General features: G+C 39.0%; 1 protein-coding gene across 1 annotated transcript in view; it reads left to right on the top strand.

Annotated features, from left to right (window-relative positions):
* Nucleotides 1-5,293: 5,293 nt before the first annotated feature.
* Nucleotides 5,294-23,454, top strand: part of LOC109929104 (pleckstrin homology domain-containing family S member 1) — a 28,120-nt gene continuing 9,959 nt past the window's right edge. The window contains exons 1-11 of the mRNA XM_020528893.2: nucleotides 5,294-5,382; nucleotides 6,278-6,326; nucleotides 7,470-7,594; nucleotides 9,438-9,559; nucleotides 12,245-12,376; nucleotides 13,888-13,969; nucleotides 16,362-16,457; nucleotides 17,508-17,624; nucleotides 19,111-19,218; nucleotides 20,768-20,835; nucleotides 23,273-23,356. Coding sequence (XP_020384482.2) covers nucleotides 6,293-6,326; nucleotides 7,470-7,594; nucleotides 9,438-9,559; nucleotides 12,245-12,376; nucleotides 13,888-13,969; nucleotides 16,362-16,457; nucleotides 17,508-17,624; nucleotides 19,111-19,218; nucleotides 20,768-20,835; nucleotides 23,273-23,356 — 968 coding nt within the window. The 5' untranslated portion in view covers nucleotides 5,294-5,382; nucleotides 6,278-6,292. The remainder of the gene's footprint in view (nucleotides 5,383-6,277; nucleotides 6,327-7,469; nucleotides 7,595-9,437; nucleotides 9,560-12,244; nucleotides 12,377-13,887; nucleotides 13,970-16,361; nucleotides 16,458-17,507; nucleotides 17,625-19,110; nucleotides 19,219-20,767; nucleotides 20,836-23,272; nucleotides 23,357-23,454) is intronic.

Raw genomic sequence — 23,454 nt, forward strand, 5'->3', positions numbered from 1 at the left:
CATCAGTCTCCTCTCAATCATCAGTAAAATGATGGAAGGTGTCATCAACAGTGCTACCAAGCAGCACCTGCTCAGATATAACCTGCTCAGTGACGCCCAGTTTGGATTCTGCCAGGGCCACTCAGCTCTTGACCTCATTACAGCCTTGGTTCAAACATGGACAAGAGCTGAATTCCAGTGGTGAGGTGAGAGTGACAGCTGTTGATATCAAGGCTGCATTCAACGAAGTTTGGCATCAAGGAGCCTTGGCAAAACTGGAATCAATGGGTATCAGGGGGCAAACGCTCCGGTGGTTGAAGTCATACCTGACACATAGGAACATGGTCATGGTTGTGGGAGGTCAATCATCCCAGCTCCAGGACATCTCTGCAGGAGTTCCTCAGGGTAGTGTCCCAGGCCCAACTATCTTCAGCTGCTTCATCAATGACCTTCCCTCCATCATAAGGTTAGAAGTGGGGATGTTCGCCGATGATTGCACAATGTTCAGCACCATTCATGTCTCCTCAGATACTGAAGCGGTCCATGTTCACATGCAACAAGACCTGGACAAATGCAGGCTTGGGCTGACAAGTGGCAAGTGACATTTGCGCCACACTAATGCCAGGACATGACCATCACCAATAAGAGACAATCTAACCACTGCCCCTTGACATTCAATGATGTTACCATCACTGAATCCCCACTGTCAACATTCTGGGGGTTACTATTGACCAGAAACTCAACCGGACTCACCACATTAACACAGTGGCTACAAGAGCAGGCCAGAAGCTGTGAATCCTGCGGCAAGTAACTCACCTCCTGATTCCTCAAAGCCTGTCCACCATCTACAAGGCACAAGTTAGGAGTGTGATGGAATACTCCCCACTTGCCCCACTTGAGTGCAGCCCCAACAACCTCAAGAGGCTTGACACCATCCAGGGCAAAGCTGCCCACTTGATTGGCACTGCATCTACAAGCATTCACTCCCTCCACCACTGACGCTCAGTAGCAGCAGTGTGTACTATCCACAAGATGCACTGCAGAAATTCACCAAAGATCCTCAGACAGCACCTTCCAAACCCATGACCACTTCCATCTAGAAGGACAATGGCAGCAGATATGTGGGAATGTCATCACCTCCAAGTTCCTCTCCAAGTCACTCACCAACCTGAATTGGAAATATAATGCCGTTCCTTCACTGTCGCTGGATCAAAAACCTGGAATTCCCTCCCTAATAGCATTGTGGGTCAACCCACAACACGAAGACTGCAGCAGTTCAAAAAGGCAGTTCACCACCATCTTTTCAAGGGCAACTAGGGATGGGCAAGAAAAGCTGGCCAGCCAGCAATGCCCACATCCCACAAATGAATAAAAAAAGCTCTAGATGAATGTAGGGAGATCAAAGTGATATATATAAGATGCTAAAGGCAATTGACAAAGTAGACATAAAGAGGATGTTTCCTCATGTGGTGCAACCTAGAATGAGAGGTCACTGTTTTAGGATAAGTGGAAACAGATTTAGAAAATAGAACATAGAACAGTACAGCACAGTACAGGCCCTTCAGCCCACAATGTTGTACTGACCTATTATCCTACTCTAAGATCAAACTAACCTGCATAACCCTTCATTTTACTATCATCCATTTGCCTATCCAAGAGTCGCTTAAATGTCCCTAAGTATCTGACTCTACTGCCACCGCCGGCAGTGCATATCATGCACCCGCCACTCTCTGTGGAAAGAATCTACCTCTGACACCTCCCCTATACCTTCCTCCAATCACCTTAAAATTATGCCCCCTAATGATAATCATTTCCTCTCTGGGAAAAAGTCTCTGGCTATCCACTCTATCTTTGCCTCTCATCATCTTGTACACCTCTATCAAGTCACCTCTCATCCTTCTTTGCTCCAATGAGAAAAGCCCTAGCTCCCTCAACCTTTCCTCATAAGACCTGCCCTCCAGTCCATGCAGCATCCTGATAAATCCCCTCTGCACCCTCTCTAAAGCTTCCACATCCTTCCTATAATGAGGTGACCAGAACTGAACACAATATTCCAAGTGAGGTCTAACCAGAGTTTTATAGTGCTGCAGCATAACCTCACGGCTCTGAAATTCAATTCCCCTGCCAATGAAAGCCAACACACTATACGCCTTCTTAACAAACCTGTCAACTTGGGTAGCAACTTTGCGGGATCTATGGATGTGGACCCCAAGATCCCTCTGTTCCTCCACACTGCCAACAATCCTGCCATTAACCCTGTATTCTGCACTCAAATTCAACCTTCCAAAATGAATCACTTCACACTTTTCTGGGTTGAATTCCATCTGCCACTTCTTTGCCCAACTCTGCATCCTGTCAATGTCCCGTTGCAACCTACAACAGCCCTCCACGCTGTCCACAACTCCACCAACCTTCGTGTCATCGGCAAAACTTACTAACCGACCCTTCCACTTCCTCATCCAAGTCATTTATAAAGATCACAAAGAGCAGAGGTCCCAGAACAGATCCCTGCGGAACACCACTGGTCACCGAGCTCCAGGCTGAATACTTTCCATCTACTACCACCCTCTGTCTTCTATTGGACAGCCAATTCTGTATCCAGACAGCCAAACTTCCCTGAATCCCATGTCTCCTTACTTTCTGAATGAACCTACCATGGGGAACCTTCTCATATGCCTTGCTAAAATCCATATACATGACATCCACTGCACTACCTTCATCGATGCGTTTTGTCACATCCTCAAAGAATTCAATAAGGCTTGTGAGGCATGACCTGCCCCTCACAAAGCCATGCTGACTATTTCTAATCAGACTATGCTTTTCCAAATAATCATAAATATTATCTCTCAGAATCCTCTCCAATAATCTGCCCACCACAGAAGTAAGACTGACTGGTCTGTAATTCGGAGGATTATCCCTATTCCCTTTCTTGAACAAGGGAATAACATACCAATCATGTAGTACTACTCCAGTGGACAGCGAGGACGCAAAGATCATCGTCAAAGGTACAGGTATCTCTTCCCTCGCTTCCCGTAGTAACCTTGGGTTTGTCCCGTCTATCCTCATGCTTTTCAAAATTCTAGCACGTCCTCCTTACTAACATCAACCTGTTCGAGCATATCAGCCCGTTTCACACTGTCCTCACAAACGTCAAGGACCCTCTCACTGGTGAATACTGAAGCAAAGTATTTATTAAGGACCTCCCCTACCTCGTCTGACTCCATGCACAAGTTCCCTCCACTATATCCTCACTCTGGCCATCCTCTTGTTCCTCACATAAGTATAGACCGCCTTGGGGTTTTCCTTAATCCTACCCACCAAGGCTTTTTCTTACCTCATTCTAGCTCTCTGAAGTCCATTCTTCAGTTCGTTCCTGGCTACTTTGTAACCCTCTAGAGCCCTGTCCGATCCTTGCTTCCTCAGCTTTAAGTAAGCTTCCCTCTTCCTCTTGACTAGATGTTCCACATGTCTTGTCATTCAAGGTTCCTTCATCTTACCATCCCTTCGTGGCCTCAGTGGGACAAACCTATCCAGTACTCGTAGCAAGTGCTTCCTAAACAACCTCCACATTTCTGTCATCAATATAATTAAAGACCCCTAACACCCTTGTTATAATCTCTCTCAAACTCTTCCGCTGGGCCGAAGGTACAAAAGCTTAAATACATGTGCCAACAGATTCAAGAACAGCTTCTTCTCCATTGTTATTAGACTTCTGAATGGACCTCTCAAATTTAATGTTGGCCTCGGCTCTTTGTGCATCTTCTCTGCAGCCGTACCATTGTATTCTTTGCTCTGTTCTATTACCCTTATGTACTTTGTATGGTATGATCTGCCTCTACTGCATGCAAACAAAATGTTTCACTTTACCTAGGTATATGTGACAATAACAAATCAAATCAAAAATGTAACAACACAATTTTTTAAATTCAAAATAAGAAATATCAACCATGGTCCAGGTTTGTTAACATTACCTCCACAAATATAGACCATAGGTTGTTGCTTTGGAGGCTGCAAGTCCTTCTGGATATCCATTTCTATCCAATTTTCAGTTTAAACTTTGCTGCATCTCCTTTTAAACAGACATGAGGAGAAATTACTTCTCTCAACGGGTCATGAATCTGTGGAATTCGCCAAATCTAGAGTGCGATGGATTCACAGACATTGAGCAGATTTAACGAGGAAATTGACAGAATTTTAATTCGTAATGGGTTGAAAGGTTATGGGGAGAGAGCAGGAGAGTGGAATTGGGGCCAAGATGGTATCAATCGTGATCATATTGAATGGTGGAGCAGGTTCAAGACGCTGAATTGCTTACTCCTACTCCTGATTCTTACTTTTTTTAAAGAGTCCTGTGATTCAAAAGGCTTACAATTTAGGTGAGGGCAAAAAAAATCAGATGCCAAGCACTCAAATCTGCCGAAACCCAGAGAGGCACAAGAAAAAGTGCAGGGGTACGATTAGAAAGGAAATTGCAAAAGCCAAGGATTCAAGGAACAATATATGCAAATAAAGTCAAGGAAAACCCAAATATTATATGTAATTAAATAAATAAAACAACGGGCTGGTAAGAGGCCAGGAAGGTGGGCTGTGCGTCAGTTATGACCATTCCTTTGGCAAATTTATCTGTGAGTGTTTTTCACAGAAGAAAATTCGCTGTTCGTTTGGTGACAATCAGGGTCAATCAGCAGGATCTGTAAGCTCTTGTCTTTCTTCTCTAAAGTGATTTTAACAATGCTGCTTGACCCACTGGATGCTTCCAGGAGTTTCTGTTGTTTTTCAGATTTTTAGTGTTTTTATTTATTCTTTGCTGTGTAGCAGCACCTCAGATGTTTTTCAGGATATCATTCAACTAATTGAATTTACTTGTTTTGAGCTTATTTTTCAAAACCACAAGCACAAAGAGAACCTGCCCTGATTGGAGTTGTGATTTCACCATTGCTAACTTGAAACTAATATCTCTTGGATGGCCTTAGTTTAAAAATAGGTCTGGACAATAACCACCAGAGGTACATTTCATTATTGAGGTGCAGAATAGTACCTGGTTATTTATTTCTTCTATTTTGCACTTGATATCCTGTTAATGATGAACAATTCCTGACTGCACTTTCGTCCAGCTAGTAAACAACAATATAATTATTACATGCACGAGCTGTGCTTTTTTTCTGAAGTTAGAAAATATCCCCGCAAATCTTCTATATTTCACGACGACAGGTGAAAGCAAGGAGGAAAGAAAACTTGGAAATCACCGCAGTGGAAGATTTAGCTGGAAAATCCCGCTCAGCCTACGCCCTTAAATAAGCAGGAGCAGGTCCTGACAACAGCAGTTTGGGATTGTTTCTCGAAGGAGTCGTGTGCAGGTACGAGAGACACCAGCAACGCCACTCCATAAGAATAACACTGTTGGTATGTGTTTTATTAGACTAAATTTATGCTGGATTGTAAAATATTATTGAATGTGATCTTGAAAGTAACCGATTAGTGCGGCAGGTACCAGTGGCAGTGAGGGCAGGGGAGGATTCAAGTTACTAAAAATATTGGGAAACTGTTGTTCTCATCCAAATTCCTAGGTTTAAATTGATATAAAGTGTTGTCGATGTTAAAGAAAACAATAGTGTGTGGCTCTGAGCAAAATCTCGGGGCAGCTATGTTCGTCATTGTATTAGAAACCAATTTAGACGTGGTTTTGTAATAGAGCACAGAAAAAGCTCCAGAAATATCATTTGTGGCGGATGATATTTTAAATTGGGTTAAGTTTACTGGAGCTTCTCCATCTGAAACCCTTCGAGTGAGCAATGTATAACCTGCAGTATAACTAAGATCCAAATCGGAATGATGACGAGCGGACTAAAGCTGCCGGTGCAATCTGCCAGATGAGGTGTAAATCTGGAGTTGGAGTCTCCTCCTCGAGCAAAGTCGCTGGGCGCCGGCGTTTACTGAGGACCCTCACTCTCATCCGCAAGGTGAATGGAAATGAGCAAGCCGAATGCGTGAGCTGGCTAACTGCACTTTAACAGTGAGCAACCCGGGAGAGTAACGACCCCCACACTCCCCAGCAGTACAGCCGTACCACCTTTAAGCTCCAGCTTTATAGTTCATCGATATCCAATATGGATCACTGGGATCTTTCATGAATGTGAACAGCTCACGGCTGAACTTAACATGCTGTTACCTCATTGCGTCCTTGAACCGTTGGACTATTTCTTTAGAAATGATATTTCGAATTCTTCCTTTGGCAGTTTTGTTTTCATGTCACTGTTACCTCCGATGCAGTTTTCCTGATAATCTATTTCTTCTCCAGATTGTTCCAATCCTTATGAAGAATTTGAAAATGAGTAAGCAAGGCACAGGTACATGACTTATGTTATTAAAATGATACATTGTTGTTATTTGTACACCACACTCCTGTGTTATCAGGCTGTTTAATTATGATTGTGAGTTAACATTAAGATTCCAGTTTAGTTGAAGGCTATTTGTCAGTTTCACAGAAGGAAATATCCTCTTGGCACTCACTTCTGAAAATGGAACTGTACTCTGAGGAAATTTGCTCCCATAGAGTGGACTTTGTGCTTCAAAGTGCTGTATCATTTCCCAAATTTTTTCACAAATGGAATTGGATGCTTTCTTACGAAAAGATTCAATAATGATGGCTAAAGACATAGATGATGAACTTCTTGATAATTATTAATTCCAGTCTATTAAGACCATGGAGGTGTGACCTGTGAAATGGACTTGGCTTTTAATACAAATTACAAAGTTACATTGTGGCCTTAAGAACTTTTACTTCAGTTTTTCCAGAAATGCTACATGCTGGAGTTCTTTCTCATTTCCTTTATTTATGATGAAATTAAAAGATGAGAGCCAGGCTTGATACAAGAACTTGCTGAAAAGTATTTCTGAAATAACATGGTGTGGAGCTGGAGGAACACAGCAGGTCAGGCAGCATCAGAGGAGCAGGAAAGCTGACATTTCGGGTTGGGACCCTTCTTCAGAGAATTTTCTGAATTTCTGTAGATTTTCTGAAGAAGGTTCCTGAGCTGAAATGTCAGCTTTCCTACTCTGATGCTGCCCGGCCTGCTGTGTTCCTCCAGCTCCACACTGTTATCTCTGACTCCAGCTTCAGCAGTTCTTATTATCTCTGAAAAATATTTCTTACTGGTTTTAAAGTTGGCATTTTCAGGCTGCTTAGCTCAGTTGGCTGAACAGCTGGGTTGTGAAGCTAGAGCAACACGAGCAACCCAGGTTCAATGCCTGCACCAGCTGAGGTTACTATGAAGATCTCAACCTCTCACCTTGTCTGAGGCATGGTGACGTTCAGGTTAAACCACCACAAATCATCTCTTTCTAATGGGACAGCATCCCTCTGGGACTATCATAGTTTCACTTACCTTTTACTAATGTTTGGTATATGAAATGTCATTTTTGGCTATCTGCTGAAATAGTTAACTTGTTCCTACTATTTATGTTGTACTGTATGTATATTTTTAAAATAGGCAGTCATTTGTCGGCTGTATTTTATGATGCAGTGAATGACAGTGAGAATGTTATTGGGAAGAATGACATTTGTTTTGAAGGATATCTTACAAAATCACCACCGAACAAGCGGATTGGAATTCAGGTATGTTCAAGATATTTATTTAAATGTTGCTTTTGGTTAAAAGAGAAACCATTAACCTATTCTTGAAAGCAATGCTGCTACAATTGACCCAGCTTTCTCTACAACAACAATCAAAACTAACTTGCAAACTGAGGGACATATCTGTACCAATTCTTATGAAGTTTAGCAATTCTTTTGGGCCAGATAGAGTCATACAGCACAGAAACAGACCCTTTGGTCCAACCAGTCCATGCCAGCCACAATCCCAAACTAAACTAGTCCTACCTGCCAGCGCTTGGCCCATATATCTCCAAACATTTCTTATTTGGGTACACTTCTAAATGTCTTTTAAACATTGTAACTGTACCTGCATCCACCACTTCTTCCTCTGGAAGTCCATTCCACACATGAATCACTTTTTTTTAAAAAAAATGCCCCTGATGTCTTTTTTTAAATCTTTCTCTTCTCACGTTAAAAATATGCTCCTTACTCTTGAAATCCCTCACCCTATGGAAAAGACACGTGCTATTCACCTCATCTATACCCTTCATGATTTTTTTTTTTTATAAACCTGTATAAGGTCACCCCTTAACTTCCTACCCTCCAGTGAAAAAAAGTCCTAGCCTATCCTGTCTCTCCGTATAATTCAAACCCTCCGTTCCCAGCAACATCCTGGTAATTCTTTTCTGAACCCTTTCCAGTGTAATAATATCCCTTCTATAGAATGACCTGAACTGGATACAGTATTCCAGAAGAGGCCTCACTAACATCCTGAACAACCTCAATATGACATCCCAACTCCTATATTGAAAAGGTCTGAGCAATGTTAAATGCCTTCTTAATCACCCTGTCTACCTGTGACACAAGCTTCAAAGAATTATGTATTTGAAAACATTTAGCATCAGTTTGTTTTATAAATAAATCATTTTCTATATTCACATTAATGAACTTTACTTGGGCATTTAGAATATTGTTCTTTAAATATTTGAAGGGCATCCTGTATTATGACTATGAACAGACTGTATACTTGGTTTAGTGTGTGCAGACTGAAATAATGAATTTTCCTTTGACAGGAATAACATTGATTAGTTACAGACACATTACCAAAAGTAATTGAGAGTAAGAACTGCTGATGCTGGAGTCAGAGATAACACAGTATGGAGCTGGAGGAACACAGCTGGCCAGGCAGCAACAGAGGAGCAGGAAAGCTGACTTTCGGGTCAGGACCCTTCTTCAGACTTATCTCTGACTCCAGCGTCGGCAGTTCTTACCATCTCCGAGTGAGTTATAACCCCACTGCGAAGCCATTTTCCGAAGGGTCCCGACCCGAAACATCAGCCTTCCTGCTCCTCTGATGCTGCCTGGCCTGCTGTGTTCCTGCAGCTCCACACTGTGTTACCAACAGTAATTAATTTGGGTGTGACTGTTACATTCAAATCAGAACAGTATGCTACCAACAATGACATTGCAGTTATCTTCATTTTACCACAAGTTTAAAAATTAACTTCAGAGCCATTTTCTTGAACTGTGTCCAATAATTGATGGAAAATGAAATGCCCCTTATATATTGCCACTTTATTACATTTTATACCATTCCAAAAATGTGATTTCAACTCCAAAGCGTGTAAAACTACTATACCAAATTATAAGCTGCCATAAGATCAATTTAAGACATTATCATTTAAAATTTGTACAATTGCCAACATTTCAGTAAGAATTAAACATTCTTCACATACTTACGAGCATAGATTTATTAGACAGTGTCCTAGGAACATTAATGTACATATAATTTAAGTGTACTTAGAATGAGTTTATTTTAGTAGATGTTTGACATTGTTGTGAATAATTTTATTCTGTTCTTTAGACATCATGGAAAAAAAGATACTTTGTGTTGACAGCTAAGGACAATGATCATACTTTGTATTACTTCAAAAACCAAGAACAGTACAGAAAATCATCTCCACATGGAAAAATACATATTGAAAAGTAAATATTTAATTTGTTTTTGATCCATTTCACAGAATAAAACCTTCTTATTGTGTTGTGTGATATTCACAAAGGATTTTTTAATATGCCACGTTCTTCTTGAAACAACTTGTCTATTGTTCTGTTAAGTCATATTTGACAATTGAATCCCAAATGACAGATTAAACTATGATTGCCAAAATGTTTAACTCTTCAAAGAGATATTGGTTCATTTTAGGTAGGAATGGATCCTCTAACAGTCCAATATATCTGACGCTGTTCCAACCTATGGAAAAAAACATTACATTTTAAGAAACATTGTTTGATCCTTCCATCAGTTGTAGCATTCAAACTGTCTGTCCACTTTCAATTTATGACATTATTAATTTTTCCCCTTTTTGGATTTATCTTGTAAAAATCTGAATACAGTATTGAAAGCAGGTCAAGTACAGGTTAGAGATGTCTAGATGAGATAGGTTTCCTTCAATTTCATCCCCATAAGTTATGAACAGTTTGTCCTTCTCTATTTTGGCAATAAACTTTATAAATGTGAGGTTGTTATGTTATGGGACAGTGTTTAAAGCTAGGATAAACTAAAGGGGTGGGGAAATGGTCATATGATTATGTCCCAAACTCTGGTGACAGCAAACCTGCCTGGTTTGTGGTATTTAATAATCAACCAGTTCAGAGTTGTTGTTACACACCTCTTGTGTAGGTGGGTCTCAAACCCAGGCCTCCTGGCTCTGCGATAGGGGCACTACAACAGCCCCAGATTTGCCTGGTTTGATTGCTCAGAGATGAGTCGGGGTATGCAGTTTTTTTAATAGGTGTCAGCTGTTTACACTTGTAGCAATGGCAGAAACGTCGGTGCTGGCAGTAGGTGGATACATGTTTAGCCTTCAATGTCTCGGAAGTGTTAAGAATGTACTATTGTAAATTTTTACGCTTTAAAATGACTATGTATTTCCAAGATACAGTGAAGTTTGAAATCTAAAGATAGCATTTCTGGATTTGAGGTCTATGTGATTCATGTTGTCACGGAGATAGGCATTGAGAGGGAAAAACTGCATAGGTCCAACGTAGGATTGGATTACAAGGTTATCCAAAAAGGTATCCCTGATTTTCAAAGACAGATGAATCTGCCAGGATCTGACATGGTCACTGAATGCAAATTTATTTTTTTCTTCAAATTTATTGGCCATTTGGAGATTCTAACAAATTTGGGAGCTGTTTCGGGATGTTGAATCCACAGACTGAGAAAGGGGCACTGAGATTTGGACAAGATTTCAGTGACTTTTGTTGTATTTGTTGCAAAGTTAAATGACTATATCTCTTGAGGTGTTCATTTAACATAATGGTATGTCTTTGGGTGCCTTGCTACAGCTAGCAATAAAGAAAGGGAAATGCAAAACTTGAATTAGAATTTCAAAGTGTAAAAGAAAGAAAAAACTTTGAATTACAAAGAGAGAGGGAAGCCAGAAAATTTGAACAGAACATAGAAAGGCTTTGCTTATTTAAGCAACGAGTAGCAGGCACCCTTGATGAGGGGGCAGATTTAATTCCAGATATCAATTTGCAAAGGAATTTTATCTAGCGCCCAAATTCAGTGAAGATGGAGTTAAAATGTATTTGCATGTAGCAGTTATCTCAGACAATGTTAGAATAGCCAAAGGAAATTTGAACAATTCTATTAAGTGTTTTGGTTCTTTCACATGAATAGTCCAAAGTTTATGGTACAGTTAAGATTGCTGTGATTAACATGTATCAGTTAGCTCTAAACATTTACAGGTAAGGAACACACTGTATCAGATTTCTGTGCAATTTCCTAGTTAGAAATTGTTTTTGATCAATAGTATACAGTGATGAAGTTTGATGTAGATTTTGGAAACTTTTAAGAGAAATAGTGTTAATGGAAGAATTTATAAAAGGTAACTCTTGGAATAAAATCCCACCTTTGAAGGCTATAAAGTTTGTAAGTCAGGCAAGCTCATAGCAAAGCTGGAAAGATGAGTAATCCTGAACAGGATACATGAACCCTTCACTCCTCTTTTATTTTATATATAAAAACACAAACCCATAACACAACAATCTTTTTAGAACCTCCTATTTGTAACAACTACATTGCAAATAGCTCCACTTACATACTTCACTAATGACCATTCATCTGTCATAAGGTCAGAAATGGTGCCGTTAAAGTAAGTTTAAACATTTTGCTCTCCATTCACAACTGCTGTGATAATGAAGGCATCTATACTAGATAATGAACAAGCTTGGGCTAAAAAGTGACAGGTAACATCTTTACCACAGAAGTGCAAGATAATGACCAATTCAAAAAAACAGATAACCCAGTCACTTGTTCTTGATCATCAGTAGCACCATTGTTATGAGCAGGTCCTGGAGTTCTCCATTGATGGGAGGCTGAATTGGACCACTATATCCCTACTGTGTTCGGAGAGGCTACTCTCCAAATCATGGCTCACCGCCTGTCCTCTGAAATTCCTTCCATGATTTTCAAGGCACAAGTTGGGAAAATGATTGAATACACACCAGTCCTCCAGATGAGTGCAGCTCCAACAGCACTGTAGCTGTATACATGATCCTTCAGTTTATTGTCATCCTACTATTTTTAAAATATGAAACTGTACTATTTCAAGTGTAACTAGGTTTACAGTTAGACTAATAGCTGCTTCTCCTTGTTTTAAAAAGAACTATAGAGTTGTGCAGTAATTTGGATGATCATCCAAAATGGGCTACGATTCAAAAACTGTTTAAATGCACCTCAGAGTCTGTTGTTCTGCTGAAGATGGAAGAAAGGGATTACTTTCTTATTGGAGAAAAGTAAGTATAAAAAAACTAGATTGGTCAAAGAAAGGGTTTTAAGAATCAATAACTGTTAAATAATCTGGAGAGAATTCACAATACATCTAAAATCAGTGAAAGCAAACCCCTCAAGATTAAAATATCCTGAAGGAAAGAAATCTCACTTTATCTTTAACCTTGCCTGATGTAATTTATTAATACACTTGTCAATGTCTCTGATCACTCCCTGATCCTGTTGGATTTGTTTTACTATGACATTGGAAGGAGGGACAGTTCATGTTGAAGTTACTTCCCATCCCTTTTTACCAAAGTAGTCATGTACTGTCCACAAACTGATTGGACTTAGAATGAAACTACATAAATGATTTAAAGCAGTACTAAATATAATAGAAAATGTTTAAATTTTAAACAGGGAACATCTCCTATTGTAATGTTCAGGGAAATGAGCACAATTGTGGCCTGAAGCATAATAATCTTAAGCTGGAATTGATTTTTTTTTTAGCAAAATTTTATACTGTCTGGGAATAACTTCTGGAACAAATGCATAATACTTTTCAAAACCAAATTTTTGTTTTATAAAGCTGCTTTGTTGGTATGATTTTGGCTGTGCTTCTTCTTTTCTCTTATATTATTGTCCTTTTGTTGATTGGTCCTTACACGTTTACAACCAAGGAGACGGGAGAATGGCTTAATTAGAGGCCACATCAGTAAGTGCCAGCCAAATGCCGCAGACCACTCAACCATGATGCTATACTATTTCTTTCTCTTTGTGCAGGCACCGTAGTATCTACTCATCATTTCTCTTTTCAGTGAACCAAGACAATTCAAAACTTAAGTGAGAATCAGTACTGAATTAGTTTCTGTCAACCAAGGAGGTCGAGATGGCCCAATAAACTCTGGTTTCTCCATCTTCATGAATGGATAAACTTTCTAAGGTTCTTATTCCTTACCAATTTATACCAAACTCTTGCTAGCATAGTGTGTTTGTGTAAATATAACCTTAGGCAAGACATGGTATGGCTAAGGCTATACTTCCTCCCTGCAATCAGAATTCAATCTAGGCTCCCACAAGAAGAATTCATGGTATGCAAGGGTGAATGTTGCAACTAACCCTAGCAGGAAGTCAATTACATCAGGAAGAGACCAAGGAGGAGAAAACTAGTTTTGGTGTGGGAAACCAGGGAAGGTCTTGTTCCAAGCTGATGTCAATTTTTGTGTTGAAACTGTTCTACCATTTGATGTGCTAAAAGTAGTGGTCTTCTGCAACAGCTATTAAGACTTTCAATATATAATTATTGTGTAGAAACAATGCCTGCAAGTGATGTGCAAACATTTCTGTCTCACCTCTCTGATAATACAGCTCTATAGTGAAGTGTGAAAAAGCAAAAATACCAGAAGGTTCACAGAATTAACATTAGTTAACTTTTACCAGTATTTAATGAATTTAAGGATGTATTGGCATTATTGATGAGGTGACATTTCAAACTGACTGCATTAGTTTATTTTTAATTGAGCTGTTCCTTCCACAGAGATACTGCACAATTATTGCAAGGCATAATTGCAAATCTGCTTCACATGAAGACAATTCCATCAGCTGAGGAACAATCCCAGGTAAAAAAAATATAGTGACATTGTGAAAACTCTCTCAATTATCTTAACTTGTTTTTTTAAGAACAGCCAGAACTGTTGTATTATACCTTGTTTTTATGTTTTAGAAACATGTACAAACATCCAATTAATGGTCTAGCTTAGGTTTGGTTTTCCCTTCCAACTAAAAATTGTTATTTGTGATGCATTAAAATGGGGCACCTTTTCCCCAGCTCATTCTAACTTCAGAAGCTAATATTTGGTGTAGTAGTTTAGTATTGCTCTAATTTATTATGGCTGTGCATTAAGGTATCCTAAATGTCATAGTCTATATTAAATTGGTTTTTAGTTCAAATAATACATTTGGTAATGGAAATCACAGGTAAAAGTAATTGCAAATTATAAACCTTTTTTATATTTGAAGTTGACATTAAATAATCCATTTGTTTTCTGTTCACATTAAAATCTATAGAGTTACAGAAAAATATGTAATCATCCAGAGCATGTTATTGAAATTAATACCATCCAGTAGACAAAATAAAAATACTCTTGAGAATCTTTTAATACTTCATTCCCAGCACCTGGGTTTGCATAAATATCCTTTATTAGTTTATGTAATGTCTCAATGTCTCTCTCTCTCTCTCTCTCTCTGTGATATATTACACTGTGCATAAACACTCTTCTTTACATTTTGTAACAAAATACATATGACAATAAGTCATATCAAATAGTCGGCAAGTCAGGTAGCAGCTATGGTGGGAGAAACCAAGCTAACATTTCAGATCAGGAATGAAGGGCTTGTCATATGAGCAGCATTGAGGATTGTGAGTCGGCATTTGATGGAATTTAGAAGGAGGAGGGGGGATCTGGTTGAAACTTAAAGAATACTGAGAGGCTTGGGTAAAGTGGATGTGGAAAAAGTGTTTACACTCGTAGGAGAGACTAGGATCCAAGGCACAGCCTTAGAGTGAAAGGACAACCCTTTAAAACTGAACTGAGGAGGAATTTCTTCAGCTAAAGGGTGGTGAATCTGTGGAAATCACTGCCACAGGCTGCGAAGGCTAAGTCATTGTGTATACTTAAGACAGAGATGGACAGGTTCTTGATTAGTAAGGGAATCAAAGATTGTAGGAGAATGGTGTTGAGAAACATATCAACCATGATCAAATGGTGGAGCAGACTTGATGGGCCGAATGACCTAATTCTGCTCCAATACCTTATGGACATATTATCAATAAACCTCCATCAGAAATTCTATTTCAGATTTCCTGTATCCACAGTATATTGTTTTTTATTTTTTGTTTGAAATGATGTTTTTATGCAACAGAAAATATTTTATAAATGAATGCTCCTGGTAAAGTGATTCACCTGCCAGGACTGCAATATCCTGGTATGCACCCTAATTTTCTGTCTATTTATTCAAGTGAATTAAAATTTGTGCGTAGATGTGGTTCTGTGCTCCCACTGTGAAAACGTCTAAATTGGATCCCACATATACAAATCAGCCCCTTCTCATCCTGGGGAAACATTCACTAACCAAATGGTTAACTTTATAAGATGAAACAAACAATTAAATGCATCAAAATAGTTAATACAATGAAAAGGCTGTTAGGTACAACAATCTGCTGGTTTTGAAAGAATGTCGCCATCTGCAGGGCCAGCCTACTTCTGAATTCTATCTTTCTCCTGTTGAAAGAAGCAAAGACATGTGTTTTACATTATTCACATTTTTGGATGGATCATTTTTCAGCAAAAATAAGTGACTGTCTAATCAATGTAATTATGAATAATCCTACGCACTTTGCACCTCTGTCACTTCCCTCACCAAGTGTGTAGCTCAATATGGGATTTCTTTCATTTCCAAAGTTAACAGTTTTACTGGAAAGGCCACATTTGTTGCTGAACTCTAGATTGTTCTTGATAAGGTGGTCACCTTCTTGAACAACTATAATTTGGTGTGATTGCACCCACAGTGGTATCAGGGAAGGAGTTCCAGTTTTTGCCCCAGGGACGTTGAAAGAACAGCATTATATCTCCAAATTAGATTGATGTAATCCTTAGAGAACTTGAAAATTGTTATTCCCATGTATTCACTGTCCTTCTCCTTCTGGGTGGCACAGACTGTGGGTTTGCAAGGTTCTGTTACAGGAACCTTGGCAAAGTTGCTACAGCTCTTCTAGATGTACTAGGATTGCTAAAATAGCAAAATTAAAATGCTGCACTTACTAATATATTGTTTTTAAGTGTTTCATATCGGGTAGGTCGAATTGGCAGTTGCAGACGAAAATGTTATTCCTTAGCCAAAATCAGACAATCCTATTTCACCCTATAATGCTGAAAGCTGATATGAAATGGGCTACAACAGTACATTGTCAGGCTGGTCTGATCTTGCCGATCCTTTACTACTTATCTACAGGGTAGTTCTGGAAAACATGCCAAAACTGAGCGGCACCCACGACGAGGAACACTTTTACGAGGCACATCTGATCCAATTTATAACACAATTCTAGAGGTACTATTGTTATGCAACATTTGAAATGTATTGTACATAAATTGCATTGTTTGCTCAATAGTCAAGAGGAGGGAAATGCAGAAAACATAATCAATAACAGATAGTCCAATGTATATTTAGAGACACATCCTGTGTATGGAGAGTTGGGTGGGGCGTTAGCATCAGCAGACATTGCTTGGGCCAAATGGCCTGCTTCTGTGCCACAAATTCAACGCAGTGGAGCGGGAGAGGGAGGTGAATACTTCTCACCTTCAAGTTATAACAATTATCAATCCATGTTACTTTGAAAGCTCAGATTTTGTCAGGAAATCAGTCAACTTCTTTCATGCATTTTCTCTCTCCTTATTCAGAAAGAAAATCGAATGTTTATTAATTAATTATTTTTATTGTAACAAGGCAAATTGATTAGCCAGTTTATGCCACAGCTATTTTAGGGGGAACGCTGATTTAATGTTTCTCCAAAAAGGTGGTGCACCCAACAGTAGTGCTCCCTGAATGATCCACTGGAATGTCAAGCTCCAGTCTTGTGTTCCAGTCTTGAGGTGGGACTGGATTTCTCAATCTTCCCAGCACGAAGGTGTGATGCTACCAACTGTGCCAACCAGGTATATTAATCAGTAATCCAGAGGCGGAAGTTTAAACACCAAAATAGCAAGATAAATTTAATTCAAACAGTTAAACAAGCTAACATCAGTAATAGTGATAATGAAACAAGCTACTGAATGTTATTGGAAGAATACAGTGCCCTAATACATTTGAAGAAGCAAATCCACTGTCCTTACCTAATTAGTTCTTTGTGTAACTCCACACCCACAGAACCAGAGCCTGGTCAAAGTGTGTTGCACTGACTGAGCTGTACATCTTTCAATGAAACCACTTTCTATTTACATCAATCTGAAAGCACAATGAATGGCATAGATTTGAGTTGTATTATTATTGAATGGCAGAGGAGGCCCATGTGCCAAACAGCTTACTCGTGTCCTATTTCTTATGGACTTATGGTCTTATTAAATGGACCAACTAATTTAAAGGGTCTGTTTTGGTTTTCAGAATGACCAGGGAAAAACTGAATGGGTTAATCCAAAGCCACATGTTGAATCTGCTTCATCGGAAATGGACAAGTCTATTTATGATATTCCCAAAATGGTAGTTAAGACATTTTCGCAGGTAACACAAATACCTACTTGTAATAGTCACTACATTTTGTTGCTTATTTACATGTATCATTTGGAATTGTTTTACACTAGCTGAAAACTCCAGGAGCTTTTAGTTGTAAACCTTAGTAATTTTAAATTAAAAGTAGTTTGAAAATCATGTTTATTAATAAACCATTGTATGATACCCTAGAAACTATAAGCTTTTAAAAAAAAAAGTTCCCAGTGAACTAAGCAAAGCATTGCTTAATAAGATTTCACTTATCCTGAATTTTATTCTAACAAATCAACAAAACTCAACATTACTAAAACATGGACAAAAATAGAAGCTGCTGAAAAAGTTCAGCAGGTCTGGCAGCATCTGTGAAGAAAAGATCAGAGTTAACGTTTCGGGTCCGGTGACTCTTCCTCAGGACCCGAAATGTTAACTCTGACGTTTCTTCACAGATGCTGCCAGACCTGCTGAGCTTTTTCAGCAACTTCTGTTTTTGATTCTGTTTTTCAGCGTCTGCAATTCTTTTGGTTCTTACATTACTAAACATAGCTCAGTAAACAATTAGTACTCTAAAGTGCAGAAATTGTAGGCCCTGACCCATTTAACACAATAGAAAATCTCATTTACAATTATACATTACACCATACTCGCAGTAGTCTTAAGTTTAAAGATCAACTCCTTCAGGTGTATGCAAGATTCATTCTTGCTGCTTTACCAAGGTAAATAGTCCGATATATTATAAGTCAAGTCCTCATCATTCAATTATTTGAGCATAACCAAGTGGAGACACTGTTGTAAAGGTTCTGCTGGGTGACTCCATGGTCACCAACTTTCCACAGTCCTTAGTTCCTTGAGTGTGGGTCCATTCTCACCAGCTGTTCACTTGGTGGTTAATCCAGAAGCAGCCCTTCCCTTCTACTTGGCATTGGAGGACTTGTTATGAATTCTCTTATCATAAATCTCAGTCATTCTTCAAGTCCTGACTGGTATGGAGTCATTACCTTGGTTTTTTGGCTTCAGTGTACCATCATGCACTACCTATGTCAAGGACATAGCATGAGATCACATTAGTGACCTCGTGTAATCAAAACCCATAAGCTGTTTTAGAAATTAGTTCTTTAAAAAACATTTAGCCTAGTCTTTTAACTTCTATCTTTTACTGCAAAGTTCCAACTATAACCTGTTTGTTTTAATTTTATAGTATCTAGTCTGATATAAATTCCATAACCACGTACTACAAGCTATTCCTTTTGATTGAGTTTGTTAAAATTGGTGCCAAATTGTATCTAATGATATATCAACTTTTCAAATGGCATTACAGAATGTTATTCACACTTCTGTCTGCATTGCTTGTATTGGACTTTAATTAGCACACTTATTTATAAGTACTAGTAAACAAGCATCTACAGAATAGTCATACAAGTGCAACTGAAATCAAACATGAGCTCAATTGTTTAGAAAAAATGGTAACACTATTTTTTCACTTTTGTTTGATTATTTACAGCCCATCCGTTCTCCAGTTAATATCGCAAAGCCACGCTCCTTATCACTGCCTCTACAATTTGAGGATCCTTCAAATATTTATGATACACCAAGGAATGTTCTAGCAGCTGTAAGTGTGTCGTGGGGATTTAAAATAATTTCTATACTTTATGTAAATATAGATATGTTGTTTTATTTACATATTAATGGGTTTAATGTTTAATACCTAGTAAAATGATTTTGTAGATTATTGAATGATCAATTTCTTCTGATAAGGAAATCTAACTAGTATGACTAAAGTTCAAAATAGGTTTGCTTTTGTTTATAAGGACGCAGTATTTGGGATAGATTTATCTTTCAGGCATGCCAATCCATAGGAAATTTTTCAAACACCCAAAGTAATATCATACTTATCATTCCATTTCCCAGTTCTTTGTTTTTAACCGTAGAGCCACGGGGCAGCATGGTGGCTCAGTGGTCAGCGCTGCTGCCTCACAGCACCAGGGACCTGGGTTCAATTCCACTCTCGGGTGACTGTCTGTGTGGAGGTTGCATATTCTCCCTGTGTCTGTGTGGGTTTCCTCTCAATGCTCCAGTTTCCTCCCACAGTCCAAAGTTGTGCAGGTTAGGTGAATTTTGCCATGTTAAATTGCCTGTAGTGTCCAGGGATGTACAGGCTGGATGGATTAGTCATGGGAAATGCAGATTTACAGGGTGGATGGCGTGCATCTGGGTGGGATGCTCTTCAGCGGGTCAGTGTGGGCAGAATGGCCTGCTTTCACACTGTAGGGATTCTGTGAAAGGCCAAATGTTTTGAATACAGACAGCAACTTTGTTGCACAATCTTTGCACATATCTTGGAAACAGGTGGCACAGGTGCACTTAGAAACATTTTTCTGTCAATCAAGGGAGTCATGTAATCCAACAGGTTGGGAAAGAAGGGAAGGGAGAAATTTGAATATTAGAATGTCCTTGTTCTTCTCCGCTTAGGGGAGGGGCAATACTCTGCATTTAACAATCTATTTTGGGAGCATCTGAGGATGACACTGGGTTCTCAAAATGGGAAATGTACCAATCTCCTGCATTGACATCACTCATCTGATGAATACCTAAAACTATAAATAATTTATCGAGTAAATGTGCTGAAATTCCTTCAGATTGATTAAACAAGATATTAAAAGGATAATGGCATGTAAGATTTATGTCTGGAAATTTGATATTCAAGTCAGATGTTAATACTTGCAAGGCAAGTTAAATTGTATTCAAAAAACATTAGTTGGAAATCTTTGCCAGTCATCACAAATTGAATAACAATACTCCAATCAGAGTCATAGCTGTTTATTAACAAAGAAAACCAAAGCAAAAAAAAAACCGACGTGTTTGAATGAAAGCCAATTACTGTGAATGCTGGAAATCTGAAATAAAAATAAAGTGCTGGAGAAACTCAGTAGGTCTGGCAGCATCAGTGGAGAGAGAGAAACAAAGTTAAGGTTTTGAGCAATGACCCTTGTTCAGAACAGACATTTTTGTGTATCTGTAAATTGGGTTTGAATTTAGTGTATACTAACTTAATGCCCATTACTGTAATAACTGAAGGGTTTGTAAATTTCCTGTTTAAATATTTAATAAGCCTCATTTGCATCAACATTCAAAAACTGATTTAATTTTCTTTTAAACAGATGCGTCAATGGAAAAATGAAAGGCCAGTATCTGGAGACTCTGGGATCTACATGCCCATGGCTTCGATGTGAGTAATAGAGATATCATACAATGAATCTGAATATAAATTCAATGACCAAAAATAAAATGTGATTGTACTTTTGTTGACTTTCTTTTAAACTACATTCTTCTTTCCTTTTTATATATTGCAAAACTCTCCATGTGTAATTTCTTCTATTTGCAGTGGAATAGTCTAGAGGATAGACACAATTGACGTCAGTATTTGTTTAACAAATCCTGTTTTTAAAATTGCAAGCTGAACAAAGACCTAGGGCTAAATCTTATCAGAGATCAGCTGAGTGGCTTTTTTTGACAAGTTTCCCTCCGTAGACCCTCGCGATCATCTCAAATTCTCCTCATTGACTATGCACTGTACCCCTACCATGTTCTCCTACTTGCCACTGGAGTAAGTATTGGCCAATGCCAGAATCCCCTGGCATTCCTGGTGTCGCTGCCATCCCTAAAGGCCAGCTGCGTATACTATCAAGTGCTGGCTGCCTGCAGCTACCTTGAATGGCTTGTTTGAGTTTGGGAATAGGGGCGGGGAGGGGTGAATGTGGTCACTACTCATGGAGAGTGCCCTGTGATGTTGGTGACTGATGGAGGGCCGGGGAAGCAGGTGACAAGATGCTGTCACCAGGTTGTCACTCTGCCTTTCACATTGGGCATTGTCTCTGTGCAACAGGTGGAAGAAGGGGAAATTGCATATCAAAGAAGTGAGACAGTGTAATATTGGGGATTTTAATATGTATACTGATGTCTGTGAATAGGACTGTCACTGCCCCTTTGCGATAATCCCATCTCGCTGTTCAATACTTGGTTGGAAAATGGGACATTTTGCACTTGACCATGGGAAGCAACCCCTGTTGTTTCACAGAATCCCTACAGTGTGGAAACAGGCCCTTCGGCCCAACAAGTCCACACCGACCCTCAGAGCATCCCACCCAGACCCATCCCACTATGACCCACCTAATCTACACATTCCTGAACACTATGGGCAATTTAACATGACCAATCCACCTACCCTGCACAACTTTGGACTATGGGAGGAAACCAGAGCACCCGGAGGAAACCCACGCAGACACGGGGAGAATGTGCAAACTCCACACAGGCAGTCACCTGAAGGTGGAATCGAACCCGGGTCCCTGGCACTTTGAGGCAGCAGTGCTAACCACAGAGCACTGTGCCACCCGAATTCACACAATTCTCTCAACTTCCTCGCCATCGTTGGTCAGGACATGGGAAGACTCTATCCCCAGAATCTTGGTCACACAACACCTGAACAACCTTGTAATCCTCCCATGTAGTGGGCAAAGAGGCACAAGTTCATTTACAAGCTAAATATGCATCAGTGGCATATTGGTAAAGATCAGCTGGCACAGGTTTCCTGTACATGGCCAACACCAGCACCATTTAAGACTTGTCTTTCTAATTCATGTAATTAATGCCTTTTCAACTGAATTAATCATCTTGTTACTGTTACACTTCAAAGATTGTCATTAGGTATAAATTTAATTATGGATATTTTAATTACTTGATTCAAAATACTATTAAAGACCTTGATGATTACATGACTGTTGGGATTAATTAGGAATGAAATTAAATTATGATTCATATTTAAATAGTTTTTAAACAGTTCAAATCTGCAGCTAATGCTTCAGTGGTGTCTTTCTACAGTATCTGTACACATGCACCTCACTGCTACGTGGTTTAAATTTGGAGAAGTCTATCCCCTTCTCTCATATATATCTAGATTGCAACAAATTGGTCCTTTTCCAATGAAGGGCTGTCAGGTATATATTGATACAATACAGCACAAGAACAGGCCCTTTGGCCCACCAAGCCCATGCAGATTCTCATCCTTATTAAGACCCGTTACTTATTACCCATGCACAGTTTCCATCCCTCTCTCTGCCTCCCATTCATGTGTCTATCAAGTGAATGTACATTCACTGAAAATAATTTGTAACTGCTCCGCAGCAATCCAAACCAAAGCGGCATAACATAGGAAGATAGTACAAGTTATTATCCATTAACAAAGTTAGCACTTTTAAAGCAAAAAATTGCTTGTTGACAAAACACACCCTATCAGGCCTTTATGAAAAATGAACAAAATAATCTCCATTCTTCAAATAATTTTCATTCATAAATTTTGATTTTAAAATAAAAGTAGATCATATATTTTGACATCATTCAAGAACAACTGCGTCAAGGCAAGGGATTTCTCATACCCATCAGTAAGTACAGCTGACTTGAAGACTGGAGTAGAATTATATTAAAAATAACTGATTGTAGGGTGTTTTTTTTTTTATATTTCATCCTCGTCAATCATTGACACCAGTATGTACAGTATCATCTGTTGGAGTCTATTGAAAATGGTAAATGAAGTGACTGGCATCTGATGGTTGCACAATGATAAATCAAAAACAGTTGCATTTCTGTGTTTGTTTTTTTTTTCCTTACAGTCGAAGTAGTACAAGCACCAACTCCTCTTTTGACTGTTCAGAACTGATTGACGAAGAAGAAGAAACTATTTCCAATTTAACCAAGTATGTACATTTGTCAATGTCATTAAGATTTGTATGATAAGCTAAAATCTTGTAAAGAAGGTGACCTCCCACTGAAACTGCAGATTCCGACAGTGATA

Source organism: Rhincodon typus, chromosome 20 (assembly GCF_021869965.1).
Source record: "Rhincodon typus isolate 14 chromosome 20, sRhiTyp1.1, whole genome shotgun sequence".
Classification (NCBI taxonomy): domain Eukaryota; kingdom Metazoa; phylum Chordata; class Chondrichthyes; order Orectolobiformes; family Rhincodontidae; genus Rhincodon; species Rhincodon typus.